At 27.7% G+C, this 15210-nt stretch overlaps 2 protein-coding genes across 2 annotated transcripts; both read left to right on the top strand.

Moving 5' to 3' along the window:
* Window positions 1-2256: 2256 nt before the first annotated feature.
* LOC108480629 (ubiquitin-conjugating enzyme E2 variant 1A-like) lies at window positions 2257-5837 on the top strand. The gene is made up of 5 exons (XM_017783678.2): window positions 2257-2460; window positions 3300-3439; window positions 4369-4494; window positions 4564-4690; window positions 5534-5837. The coding sequence occupies exons 1-5, from the start codon at window positions 2433-2435 to the stop codon at window positions 5590-5592; spliced, it is 480 nt and encodes a 159-aa protein (XP_017639167.1). The 5' UTR covers window positions 2257-2432; the 3' UTR covers window positions 5593-5837.
* Window positions 5838-11256: 5419 nt separating this feature from the next.
* On the top strand, window positions 11257-14890 carry LOC108482150 (probable peroxygenase 5). The gene is made up of 6 exons (XM_017785260.2): window positions 11257-11498; window positions 11607-11726; window positions 11822-11907; window positions 12714-12808; window positions 13619-13744; window positions 14482-14890. Exons 1-6 carry the CDS (start codon window positions 11462-11464, stop codon window positions 14636-14638), a joined length of 621 nt encoding a protein of 206 aa, XP_017640749.1. The 5' UTR covers window positions 11257-11461; the 3' UTR covers window positions 14639-14890.
* Window positions 14891-15210: the final 320 nt, after the last annotated feature.

Raw genomic sequence — 15210 nt, 5'->3', positions numbered from 1 at the left:
AATAAGTCATTGTGCTCTTTTTTTTTTGTTTGTCATCCCAACTATGAAAAATTATAAATGGTCATTCAGCTATTAGTAACTTTCTTTTATGGTCACTCAACTATGAAAATTTACAACATGGTCATTCAACTATTCAATTTTGTTATGGTCATTCAACTATTCAATTTTGTCTTTTTGGTCACTAGTTGGCTAACAGTGATAACTTTTAAAATTGATATAATAGCAGTTTAACCCTCGATGTTTATACAATCTGTTAAATTAGTCTTGATTCTGAAAAAAATTAACCCTCAACATTTACACATTGTGTAATTTGGTTGTTTTTATAGTTTTGCTTTTCTTTCTTACATTTTCACCTAAAAAGCTAAAAAAGGCAAATTTATAAGTCAAATTTAACTGAAAATATAAAAAAATTGACACATCCAAAAATCCAAGATAATAATTTTATTTTTTTCTCATCCTTTCAAAATTAACCTTCAATGTCGCAAACAAAATCCAAAGTGGAAAGAGAGAGAGCAAATTACACAATGTGTAAATGTTGAGGATTATATTTTTAGAATCGAGACTAAATTGACATAATTTATAAATGTTGAGGGTTAAACTTAGTATTATATCGATTTTAAAAGTTGTCATTGTTAGTTAGCTGGTGACAAAATAAGACAGTATGAATAATTTGGTGACTATTTTGTAATTTTTCATAGTTAGGTGACCAAAAAATAAATTTACTAATAGCTGGGTGACTACTACTATAGTTTGCCCTTGTGTTTTGGGAGAGAGAATAATATATTAATTGCAACAAACATCCCTACACTATGACCTTCATTCTAAATTAGTTTATAAACTTCAAATCATTATTACTACATCCTTAAACTATTGATGTTATATCAATTAGGTCTTTCCGTTACTAAAAATCGTTAATATAACCATTAAATAACACATTAGATCTTAGGTGGCATAATTTAAAATAAAAAAATTAAGAAAAATGAATATTGTAAAAATAGATGAATTAAAAATATTAGTTTTGAAGTTTTGAAACTTTTACAAAAGTTTTATTATTCACTATTTATTCAATTTTACTTAATTTTAGTTTTCAATTTTACACAAACTTTTTCATTATTTAAACTCTTGACTGAGTTTGTGTCACGAGTTAACCAAATACCAACTCGATTGGAAAATTACTAAACTAACCTACATATTGAAACAAGTTATATTCGTACAAAGATATTTTTGTCATTTTTCATTTTTAATAAAACAAGTATAAAATTTGCATTTGTTGAGCTTTGGATCCATATCGCTGACGTTTATAAAAACTTTTCATTATCACTTCGACTAAAGCTTTATTTCGATATTATTATACATTTCAATGTCATTACACAATTTGTTTCACCTACATTGTATGTATATCTTTACTAATATTAAGCTATTTGTTGTTCAATGTCACGAGTTAAGTGATGCCAACTCAGTGGATTAAACTAATAAAATAAATTATATTATTACGAAATTACTTTTATCTTTTATATTTTTAAAAACCCAATAAAAAAACTTTGCATATGAAGAAATTTTAACCATGCCATCAACATCCTTAATACTTAACTTTATCATTTCAATAAAAGATTTATTTTAATTTTATAAATTTCAATATTATTACGAATCGTTCCACCCACACTGCTTGTATATCCCTACTAATTTAAAATAGGTTAAATTGTTTTATTTTATTTTAATTTTGTACATATTGCTGTTATTATTAATACTTTCAAACAAATTGTTTCATTGTTTATTGAATATTTTTTAAAATTACACTTGTATATCGTTTGATAGAATTATCGGTATATACTATTTTATAATGGAGTGCACGATTTTTAGTATCACTTCTAATATCTATACTATTTTTAAGTGTATGATTGAGTTGGTGTTGAGTTGACTTGTGACATATGTAATTTTGTAACATATCGTAGTTTTAGAAATAATATATGAATTTTCATTTTTTAAATTCTAAAATTTTATAATGTATTTTTAGAGTTATAGCTATAAAATGGAAAAGTATAAGGGCCAAATTAGTTATTAACCCATAAGTTAACATGTCACAAGATCATTCTGTTAAGAAGTAGGGCTAGTTAAGTGATCAAAATGTAACAAATCAATAACATTGGTGATTATTACATAATATTTAAAACTTATGTGACCAAAACGTAGTCTTAAATTTAATTTAGTGATCATGTATGAAATTTACCCTTTTAATTTCATCGAAAGCCTTTTTAACTTCGGATCCAAGTAAACCGTACATCTGCATAGTGGTAGTGGACCATCCTGAGTTGTGATTTGTGAAACAGTAGCTTTTGATTTTCCTCTCAACTATTTTTGGGCTTTCGCTTTTGAAATCAGAGAAAAAAACCCTAATTCTTAATCTCTTTGTTTTGAAACGATCAAGAGAAGGAATGGGTTCTGAAGGATCGAGTGTTGTTGGTAAGTTCCTATTTTCAAATCCCTAAGTTTCTCTATTTTTTTTCCTCAAATTTCCCATTTATTTTATTATCACTGATAAATTATTATAGTTCCTTTGTTAATGGAGCTTTGAAGTTAGTTCTGTATCTGGGGGGCTAATTATTCGATTTTGTAGGAATTAGGGTTTTATAGCTTTGATATTTGTTGTTCATTTGTTTCCTGTAAAGTTCCCAAAACTTTACAGGCTTTGTTAGTGAAAATCTTTACAAGATTTCGTTTGTTTTAATGGGTTTTATTGCTGGTGTCAAATAGGGATAAAGGAATAGAAATATGGACACATTATTAATACTGTAATATTTTATGATATTTGGTTTACTGAATCATAGGTGGAGTAGCAAAGTACTTGTGTTTATGTTTTGAGCTTATACCCGTCTCGGGTTCAATCTCTGGACAACCCCTGTCCCTACCCCTTCAACTGCAGGCTCAGCAGTAGAAGATTGTCATTGATTGACAGCTTTGGCACCTTTGGCACGATACAAGGACTGTTTTGGGATTTGGCGGATCCTATTAGAGCCATTCTCCGAAACCGAACTCTCATATATGGTTTTTTGTGCTCATTCATGGTTTAGGATTAAACCTTGTTAATGATGAACTTATGATTGGATCTTGTGGCATATGCTATTGTACGTCACTTCGTTTATTTCTGTGTTCTTTGTCAACTGTTACTCTCTAAGATTGATAGCTTTTGGTCGTGAAGAAACTTTGCTTTTTTACATTTTCCAAAACTGCATTCGGTAAAGATGGACTTAAAGCAAACTTCAAGAGTGACATTGCTTACTAAAATTTCTCGTCTTTGGCAGTGCCTAGGAATTTCAGATTGCTAGAAGAACTCGAGAGAGGTGAAAAAGGAATTGGGGATGGAACTGTTAGCTATGGAATGGATGATGCTGATGACGTAGACATGCAATCGTGGACTGGCACTATTATCGGCCCCCCTAATGTGAGTCTCTCTCTCTTTCTCTCTGTGCCTCTCACGTGTTATATTTCAGTAGTTCGTGCATGTCTCTCTGAATTGGTATGGGCAAGTACAATGATGGGTCTAAGCCAAACATTGAACTTGAAATGTACTTTAAGGTGTCAATTTTCTCTCGAAACACATAAAAAGACAGATATACAAAAAGAGAGAGCAAGAAATTTCTTGCTTACTAAGTTTCTAGTATACCATCTGAACTCGATGATCATTTGTCTCTATTTTTTCTTGTAATACTGCAAACCCGTTAAACCTTCCTAGAACTGTGTCTCCAAGACGTAAAATATAATTGCTTTATTCTCATAATCCTTCTTGCAACACATTTTAGCTCGTCTTTGTATTCTCTCAACGTAGAATAAAGTAATACATTGTCTCTATTGGCTCTTCTATAACTGCTCCAAATTGTGGTAGAATTTATTAGAAAAGAACAAAATTCCAACACAACCCAACTCAGGATCATCATAAACGTGCAGCCCAACTTGTAATACTTGATGTAAGAGCCAACCGATTGGTCCAAAAATTATCCTCATCATTAATATGATCCATCTTACAAGCACGTTTTATGTTGGACTTGCTGTTTTACAGCAAGTTACTAATCTGCTTTTGGTTCTGAACTTTTCGGATTGCTTGTCACCTTGGGCGCCACTACGAGTGTTTTCGTTGTTGCATCACCTTCCTATAGTTTCTAGAATAAGTTTAAATTGTTAAATATACACCATGAATCATGGATTGAATTCAATTCTAAAATATAAACTCTACTTATCAACACCTGTATGTAATGTCAATCTCTTAATATGGTGTCGAACTTATGGTCAAAGGAAATTCTAATATGAATTTTAAAACCATCATTTCTTAAACGAAAATGATTTGATGCATTGCTTACTGTTGATTTGTCTCAGACTGTTCATGAAGGACGCATCTACCAGTTGAAATTGTTCTGTGGCATGGATTATCCCGATAACCCACCGAGCGTGAGGTTTCAAACCCGGATAAATATGACCTGTGTCAATCCCGAAACCAAAGTGGTAGGTGATGTTTGTTCAGGGAACCTCTTATGCTATGCTATGATATACTTATAGCTGCTAAATAACCAGGTTGAACCAAGCCTTTTCCCCATGCTTGCTAATTGGCGAAGGGAGTATACAATGGAGGATATATTGACTCAGCTGAAGAAAGAAATGATATCTCCACAAAACCGGAAGCTTACTCAGCCTCCTGAAGGTGTGTAAATCTTACTTTTGATATAGCATGCATATATGTATACTGTGTTACTTGGGCTCTGGTGTGAGTGTCACAGTTGGGTATGTATCTGACATGGGTATGGTTAGTTTGTTTAATATATTTGGAAGCTCCTTGTGGTCTTGTTCTCATATTTGTGTGTCGGACATGAGTATTGGACACAAGTACTTAAAGAGAAAAATGAAGAATCTGAACAACATAATATATATTTTTGAAATGAGTTTTTTTCGTTCGGATGGTCAAATTTTGTAGGCAAAAAATATTGATTGTTGCATGAAACAATAAGTAACCTTTGGACTGTAAAGCCTTGATAACCAAAAAGAACCATATATTTAACGTAAGTTTAGACTGAAATAATGACCAAATGTTTATAGTGACGTGGGAAAGGCATCCTAGTCTTGGTCACTACTAAAAATGTGCCTTTTCCGTAAACGAGCGGGATTTGGTTGTCACCCTCATGTGCACTTACACCAAAGGTATTGTTCTCTTTGGACACCCTTTTCGCCCTTCTAGGCCGTCTCCCTATGGTGCAGCGGCAAACATTAAAAAATCACTTTGGCCCCCCAAAATAAACAAATTTTCTGTTCTGTCCCTTCGATAATGATAAAATCATAAACTAATACATGCTAAAATTATATTTTGAACTCTTGAAAATTTATAATTCAATTTTGGTTCTCCCTAAAAAACTTTTGAATTCGCCCCCTCTTACGAGTACCATGAGCTAACATTATAGATTGTCTGATATTATTTGTGAGATATATATATATTTTCAATGCTTGAATGTTCTTTCTTTAAATCATGTTGTGATGATATGTTCTTTCCCAGGCAATGATGAGGCGAGGATTGATCAAAAGGGTTTAGTGGTGAAGTGTTGCATCTTTTAAACTTAATTGTATGGAACATAATGTACATAATATATATATACACAGATAATTCCTACAACTGCCTTAGCTCAATCATATATATAATATAATGCTTGTGTATGAGAGAGACGCCCTTGGCTCCACCAAATGGTGGTTAAATAAATCGAACTTCTTAATTAATTTATGTTGTGATCTATGTTATTCGGATTTGGAGTTGAATATGGTATGCGTTTAACACAGATATGTTTCATTTCTTTTTTTAAAAATGCTATTCGATCATACATTTATGTTATAATTTATAGAAATGAAGAGCTTGGGTATAAGATATTTTTGACAATTCAACTTGGTAATTAGGTCCACGTTTTTCTTTGAACTCGGCAATTAAATACATTTTGATCTATGAATTTGAATTCTGTCAAGATCTGATGATGCAATTGGGATTTTGGAACAAGATCGTATTGGATGGATCGAGAATTGATCAATATAACTGTTTAAATAAAGGTTGAACTGATTGACTCTAAAATTATTTGAAATTGGTAAAAATTGAAATAGAGTTGAACAGGTCTAATTAATTAATTAGTTATTGTTAGTTCAGCAGGAATCGGGAACCGATAGTTTGACGTAAGAACGTAAATTCAAGTATCAATTAAATAAATAAAAATTAAATATTTTTGGACAAATTATATATTACCCCTTTAGAAAACAATGGATTTATACCCTATGTAATAAATACAACTCTTCAACTGACAGAGTAGTTAGTCTAATAACATTTAATGAAAATATGCTTTACCTTTGATATTGGGTTTACGGGAAGTAAAGCAAAAGTTAGCTTGTACTCTACAATGCGGATTTGGATTTCTTTGTGAATTGGGGAGTCGTTTTCTTTTACGTATCATAATCATATTTTTATGAGTAATCTACACCCAACATCTTTCAACTATTAGTTATTTACGTTTTAGTTATTTAACTTTAAAAAATTACAAAATGGTAATTAAACTATTAGAAGGTTTTTATATAAGTCATTGTGCTATTAAAATCATCGAGGTACGGCTATCTCTATTTTCACTATTTGCACCAATCGAAAACTCTCCTCCTTTTTTGCAATTCAGTTTTTTTTTTCATGAAACAACCTTCAAATCAAAATATAAACAATTTTCTTCTATGATCTTTGACATTAACCGTTACATCAACTTAAATATAAGATATGTTCTACTTGTTGATGGGAACTAATCTACCATATTGATCATTGGATCGTCGTTTGGAGATCGCTAGTCAAATTTTTTTTAAATAAAAAACACTTAACAACTCAATGACATAAAAAAAAAACTTTCAAATAATTAGGCGACTTAAATAAAAACTTTCAAATAATTCAATAACCATTAAATTTTTGAAATTGAGTGACTAAAACGTAAACTTATTGATAATTTAATGACTTTTTGACTTTTTTAAATTTCTAGATGAAACCCTAAATGAGTTGGGTTGGTTATATTAATATTTAATTCTTTATTTTATTTTTGTCTTTTATCATTTATAATGTGAAGCATTAATTTTACTTTTTCCTTCAAGAGCTGTTTTTGTTAATAAAAATAACATTTCTTTTAAAAAGTTTCAATTAATATTGAGTTTAATAAAATATATAATTATTAATAAAAAGAAAGCATATTTCATGATTAATGCCCCAAAAGAAACGAAGAGTTCATACGAATTCCCATTTCAAAATAAAAATAAGATAATCTACTCATAAAGTAATTAAATTATTAGTAAATTTATATTTTAGTCAATTAATTTTAAAAGTTACAAAATGTTCACTGAATTATTTAATAAATTTATTTAAGTCACTAAATTATTTGAAATTTTTATATAAGTCACTTTGGGTCATTAAGTTTTTTTGTTTTTTTTTTTAGTTTGGCTAGTGAGTTCAAAATGAGGATTCGACGATCGACATAGTGGATTAGTACCCTTCGACGAGCAGAATAACATACCTTAAATCCAAGTTAATCTGATGATTAATGTCAGAGATCAGATAAGAAAGCTGATCAGATTTTGGTTTACAGATTCATGAAGATCAAGGTTGTTTTATGAATAAAATTGAACTATATAAGATCATATAGTAGCAATTTTAACAACCCAGTGCCTTTTCGTGACCATTTGTAACTTTTTGAATGACCGCAATGTAAACTTACTAATAACTTAGGGTAAACTACACCCAATGTCACTAAATTATTAGTAAGTTTATGTTTTGGTCAATCAATTTCAAAAAGTTATAAAATAATTACTGAACTATTCGAAAGTTTTCATTTAAATCATTAGGCTCTTACAATCATTGTTTTATAGCATTCTTTATTCACATAGTCTACAATAATCGAAAGCTCATAGTCCCCTTCTTTTCTATAGTTTAGTTTTTTTTTTCATTAAACAACTTTAAATGTCACGAATTTGCAAACCAAATCCAAATATATTTCTTATCCGATCTCCAACACTAGCCATCAGGTTGACTTAAATCTAAGATATGTTCTTTTACTCGTCAATAGGTATTGATTTGTAGGCCGGTCGTCAAGTCATCGCTTGAAATTCATTAGTTGGACTTAAAAAAAAAATTTTAACAGCTCAATGTCTTAAATAAAAAAAATCAAATAATTTAATGACCATTTTGTAACTTTTTGAAGTTAAGTGATCAAAATGTAAACTTACTAATAGTTTAGTGACCTTAGTATAGTTTATCCAAAGTATTTTTGTAAATATTTAATTTTAATTATATATATTTAAATTTCAACCGTGATTCTCGAATATTTGCACATTTTAGAAAATAAAATTGGTCAAAAAAAAAAAAGAAATGCAATGAACTAAGATATGAGCTGTCACTAGATTCCTCAATCAACTTTGTCGTGCATTTGATAAATTTATTATATTAATCTTTTTTTATTCTAAAGAAATTTGACTTTTAATTGAAATATTTTTAAGTTAATATTTAACGTTTAAATCCACATAATTGATTTGGTATTATAATTTAAAATTTTAATTAAAATATTTTGAAATTTAGGATTAATTTAAAATAAAAATAATAATTTGAAGATGTGGGATGTAATTAGCCCTTTATAATATTGAACAACATTTACAAATATTTTCTTGAATTTTTATGTCTTAATTAGACATCAATGTTGTAAAATTGAAATAATAGTTGGATCGATCGAATCATCGGTACAATAATAATTAAATAATTTTTTAAACAAATTCATAGATTGGTTTAAATGGTTTGATTTTTGTCCCAATTTTTCGTTATTTATTTATTTATAATGGCTTGATCTATATCTGATTTTATACCATTGATCGAACTAGTGTAATCATTAATTTTCAATTCAATCATCCATTTTGGTTCGATCATGATATCTTTGAATTTGATAATTTTTTTCACATTGGTCCTTAAACTTTTTTTCCCACATTAGTTGGAAAAATTTAGTCTCTAAACTTGAATTCCATTAACGTGAGATGGCGTGTTCTTAAAATTTTCAGGTGATGATATCTCGTCATCAAACCTTAATGGGATCTAAGTTTGAGATCAAATCGAGAAAAATTGCTTAAGTTCCAAGAATAACGAGGACCAGATTGGGAAAAATTAACAAGTTTAGGAAATAAATGTTATATATTGATAACATGAAAAGGCATATAAAAATGAAGCGTAAACGAATTTGGTCGCTTGGTGTCAAAGTGTGGCCAAATCCGACGGCCATGGTGGGTTATATTTTATGAGTTTGGAGATGTGAACCCGAATTTTTAATTTACCAAACGTGCTCTAATTCATTTGTTTATTTCAAAATTTTAAAATATATTATTTGGTACTTAAATTTTACTTTTTTTTCCAATACGGTACCTGTTTTATTTTTTGTCCAATTCGCATTTTGTATTTGATAAAACTTATATATTTTGGTATCCCAATATAATGGTGTTAATTTTATAGTGTTTAAGTCAAAATTTAAGATGAATTTGATTGCTAATATTATTATGTTTAATTTTTTCATGATTTTGTTAATAAAATAAATTAAGTGTTAATTATGAATTTGTTTAATTTTACATTTAATTTATCAAATATAATTCGAGTTTTAGGGTTAATTTGATAAAAATTAATTGATAATATTATTAGTTAATTATGAATTTTGATTAAATCGATTCTAAAACCCGAATTAAACATAAAAACATTAGCACTGCTATTTTGGTGCCAAAATATATTATTTTTGTCAAATACAAATACTAAATTTGACGAAAAATAATATACTTATCATATTAAAAGTGTCAAAACTTAAATACCAAATTAATAATTTCCCCAAATTCTAAACCTTTACTTGCCTTTGATTAAGCTTTCCAATGGACCAAGCAAAATATGTTGCAATTAGATTTTTTGGTTATTTTAATTTTATATTGAGGATTTGATTTACATAAAAAATTATTCTTTTTAATATTTATATATTTTCATTATTAAATAAAACTTGGAGCTAATCGATCTGATCGGAATTCATAAAATAATTGTTTAATAGTTCGGGTTCGGGTTATTTTAATTTGAATGTATTATTACTTGGATTTTAAGTAAAATGTTAAAAGATTTATGTTTCAGTTTTTAGTTGAAATTAGTTTCGAATTTGATGCTTTAACAAAACACGACCCTTATAAAAAAGTTTCAATATATTAATTTAAATATATATTTTTGTATTTTATCAGTTAAAATATGTTATTTTATTTTTAATAATTAATAATTTATATTTTAAATTTTTATTTAAAATTTGACATAATTATAAATTTAGTCCCTAACGTTTATCCATTTTCAAGAGCAAGGGTGAATGATTAAATTAGAATTTTAAAATGTTTTAAATTAAAAAATAAAATTTTCTTATTTCTTTTAATTATTTAAGCTAAATCTTAAATTTTATCAAAATATAACGACTAAGGACATTTTAACTTATAATTTGAAAAAGGTTAAAATATGTTATATATCCTTTTACTTTTTGTAAATTTAGAATTTAATCCATTTATTTGTATTTTAGGAATTTAATTCCTCTACTTCTTAATTTTCAAAATTTATGTCTAACTGTTAACACTAATAAGATTATTTTTTTAAATTCAAGTTTACTACAATGTCGTATTTTTAGTTACGTTGGTGAATTTTTTTTATTTCAACATGCCACACCAACAAATTTAATTAAAAAATAATTGTGTTAACAATCGGGTCTAAATTTTAAAATCTATAAAATAAAGGAACTAAATTATTGTAGGGCTAATATATATAGAGATACTTGAACTTGGCAACTTGTATCTACTTGGTACCTAAACTTTTTTTAACTGGTTCTCAAACTTAAAAATCGTAAGCCAACTTGATATTTCTTTTATGTACCTGACTGATACTGTTAAAATATGTTGATATGGTGTTCATATGGCAATGATTACTAATATTACGGTGACAAGCGGTAACCCCATATTTTGACACGTGGAAAAAATCAAATTATATTTTTTATAAATATTTTTAATTCTTTTGACACATGTCAAAATGTAAGGTTTTCATGTGTGACAATGTTATTATGGATTAAATTATAAATTTATAAAGAATGCTAGACCTATATCATATTTTAACCTTTCTAAAATTGTCTTTTTTTTAAAGCGCGTCTTATTTTTCAAAAAGTTTGACAGCCACACACCTGAGACGTGTCAGCCTGTTTCCTTATAAAGAACTGCTAAGCCATGACCCTTAGATTTATAAGCAGTGTTATTCATACTTCATAGCATCCAAAAAGGAAAAAATAAATTTCGTTTTTATCAGCCAAATTTCATAAAACCTTTAATCTTCCTTCTTTGCATTTACTCTTTTTTTTTTTAATTTCATCCCCTAATTACAGCTTTAGTAAACATGGTTTCTTCTTCGAAATCGAAAGATTTTCAAGACGGTAATGGATAGATTCAACTATTTTTTATTAGATCTGTGTGATTTTGCAGTGATATTTTGAAATTAATCGTATGAAATGATGCTTATATATATGTAAATGTATATGCAGGAGTTGATGGTGATGCACTGAGATCAACAATGGCTACTGATCAAAACGTGATGCAAAAACATGCTGCGTTCTTCGATAGGAATCATGACGGCCTTGTTTATCCATGGGAGACTTTTCAAGGTTTATTTTCCCTCTTTTTCCTTTTTTTAACTAAAAATTGATTTTAATTCCTCTTTTCATATTCATGTTAATTTTTTTTTGTTTGTTTTTTTAAGGTTTTCGAGCAATTGGAGCTGGTTATTTATTGTCAATGGCGGGTGCTGTCTTCATCAACCTTTCTCTTAGTGGCACAACTCGACCAGTAAGCTCTTTTTTTTTCTTTTTTTAAATCATGTTTCATTTTATTTTATTTTGAAATATTAACTGAAATTTATGAAAAAAAAATCAAAATCAAAAATCAATCTAGTCCCTTCTTTCAAACTGAAATCTCTATATTTTTTTGCCCAGTCGATGGTTTCAGTCCAATTATGAAAACAAGTTACCTCAAATGGTAGTCACTTTTTTTTTTTTTATGATAAGAAAACAAGTGTTTGACAATCAAACCTAAGTTCTTAATGTTAATCATAAGTTTATTTCAAAGGAATTCCTTGTCAGGAGTTGGACGGGCTTGAGTAGTATAGATTTTATGTGAATTAAATTGTATATATACACACAAATGGATAAGAAAAAAAAACCAAATATTGATTTGGATTGATGATTTAGATCTTCTTTCATAAATTAAAAATTTGTAATTAATCAAATCAAAGTTTTTTTATGTAATTTATAATTAATTTTAGTTTTAATGATATAAAAATAATATTTCATAATTAAAATAATAAAATAACTTAATATTATATAAAAACTTAATTAAACAAATGCTATGTAAAGAGTTATTGATTAATTTTTATTTACATGAAAATAATTATAAAATGAGTAAATTAATTATAAATTATATTATAAAATGAGTAAATTAAAATTAATTATAATAAAATTACATTATATTTCTTAAAAAATATATGTTTAATCTCTTTAAAAATATGATAATAAATTAATAAATTAATAAATTATATTTTAATCTCTCGAAAATTATTATAAGTTTCCAAATTCATATGATGTTATTTTCTACAGGGAAAATTTCCATCTCTTCTCTTTCCTATTGAGGTTAAAAACATCCAAATGGGAAAACATGGGAGTGACTCTGGTGTATACGACCGTGAAGGAAGGTAGATTTATAAATACTTTTTGAATAATAAAATACACTATTAGGTCGGTCCAAACTTAACTCAATTCCAATAATCTAAACTAAAATTTGTAACCACTACATTTTGAGGAATCTAAGCTTTTTTAAATCACTTGAGCATACGATCTGGTATGCATCAATTCCATTTCTTTATTTTTCATTGTTATTATATGTTGGGGTATATTAAGTTAGGTGGGGGTTGAAATCTGTTGGGATGTATTTCATTTTGAGTTAGGTGGGGGTTGAGATATGTTGGGATGTATTTAATTTCAAGTTAGGTCAAGGTTGTTATTTTAGGTATAACTTTGATTTTTGGGTAAAAGTATTATAAAAGCTTTTGTATTAGTAGTTAGATTGTATTTTACTCTCTTTATTAAAATATAGACAAATTAGTCTTTGTACATTATATATCAAGGAGGAAATTAATCTTTTTTTGTTAAAAATTTCATCTAATTATACTGTTAAAAATTAGGATGGCGAAGGAAATAATCATATAATGAAACATTGTGTCACGTGTATCTTATGCAAACATATATGGACCGATTTTTAATAATAGAAATTGATGATTTTTTTAATAAAAGGATTAGTTTACTTTTTGATCTAATGTATAGGGATTTATTTACTCATTTTTTAAGTAGAAGAGACGAAATAAAATTTAACTTCTAATATATGGGTCTCCATGATATTTTTATCGATTTTTGGTGATATCTTAATACATTATTTATTGATATAATTTTTCTGTGAATTATTTTTAAGATCTCATATCTAATTATAGAGTTTTATGATACGATAGGTTCGTACCTTCGAAATTTGATGAAATCTTCAGCAAATACGCACGAACACATGCTAATGCGTTGACATCTGATGAATTAATGGCGATGCTCAAATCTAACAGGGAACCTAAAGATTACAAAGGCTGGTATGTATACTTCTTAAATTTCTTTATCGTAAGTTAAACACAGTTTAATTTAGTCCAATTCATAATTCGATTTTAAAATTAAAGTTTGGTTCAAAGTAAAGATTGAATCACTTGAACTCGTTAGATTAAGCTTGTTTGATTATTATTAAATAAGTCGATTCTCATGCTCAACTTTAAGCTAGATAATTTTTGTCTGAGGAGATATGTTGATTGGGCAGGTTGGGTTGGTCTTGGTTCAAGTCGTCAAATAAGGTTTTAAAAATTTCAGGTTATTTTGGTTGGACCATTTTGAATTTGTATTATTTTGAGTTCGACCAATTCAATTTAAAAAATAAAAATAAAAATTTGGTTCAATTGGTTCGATAATATTTTCTGGATCAATACTTCAGTCGGTTTTAAATCTAATTGGTTTGACTAATCAATCTAGTTCGATTCGAACATCATTGAAACCAAGTCATCCAAATTTGAAATTTGATTTTCTTGTCGAGTTGGTTCAGTTTCAAGTCAGTTTGAGTTCAGGTTGAACATAAGCGTTTAGGTTATTGAATTTTTATGATCAAATCCAGTATGTCATGCAAGTTAAAATTTCGAATTAATGACAAAAATAAAAGGGTCTAGGATAGCGAGCTAACTGAGTGAAGCATTAAGATACTTAAATTTGGTTCATTTGACTCGAAAATAACTGAACCAAATAAAGAGTTTTCTTAAATAAAATCCGACAAATGACTCCCTTACAGGATTGGAAGCTGGACTGAATGGAAAGCATTATACACACTTTGCAAGGATGAAAATGGATTGTTGAGGAGAGAAACAATTAAAGCTGTATATGATGGAAGCTTGTTTGAACATTTGGAGAGGGAAAGAGCAGCTGCTAAAGCGAAAGCAACTGTGTAATTTACTCGGAGTTTAATTCGGTTGGTTTATTATCGTATAATTATTCGTAAAAGTTTGTATTAAAAAAATTTGAAATTTAAAATACTAGTATTTTGGTTTCAATATTTTAGGGACTGAAACCTATGTTGTAAAAGTAAATTTATTGATCAATTTGCAATTGCATTGCATTGGTTAAATTCCATGTTATTTGAGAATTTATATGTAAAATGAAAAATAAAAATAGTTTGAATTAGTGATATTTGGATTTGTAAAGGAATGTTTGTTTAACTTTTTTTTTTACGTGCGCTAATAATATCTAGTAAAAATATTAAATAATATAAATTATATAAAGTAAAACAAAATTATTATCATATAAAAATAATAATACATGATAATTTTAAAATTTATTTGTGAAATAAAAAATACACTTTTAATATATCAAATATAGATTTTAATAAAAATATTTATTTATTTTTATAAGAACGAGTTATCTAAATAGTCCCTTTGTTATTAAAAACATTTTAACCCTTCTACATTTGGAAATTTGATATTTTAACACGAATAATTAAATGTATTAACTATTGATGAAATCA

Source organism: Gossypium arboreum, chromosome 4 (genome assembly GCF_025698485.1).
Source record: "Gossypium arboreum isolate Shixiya-1 chromosome 4, ASM2569848v2, whole genome shotgun sequence".
NCBI classification, from domain to species: Eukaryota; Viridiplantae; Streptophyta; class Magnoliopsida; order Malvales; family Malvaceae; genus Gossypium; species Gossypium arboreum.
The sequence above is the reverse complement of the archived record's forward strand: the minus strand, read 5'-3'. Positions and strand labels throughout refer to the sequence as shown.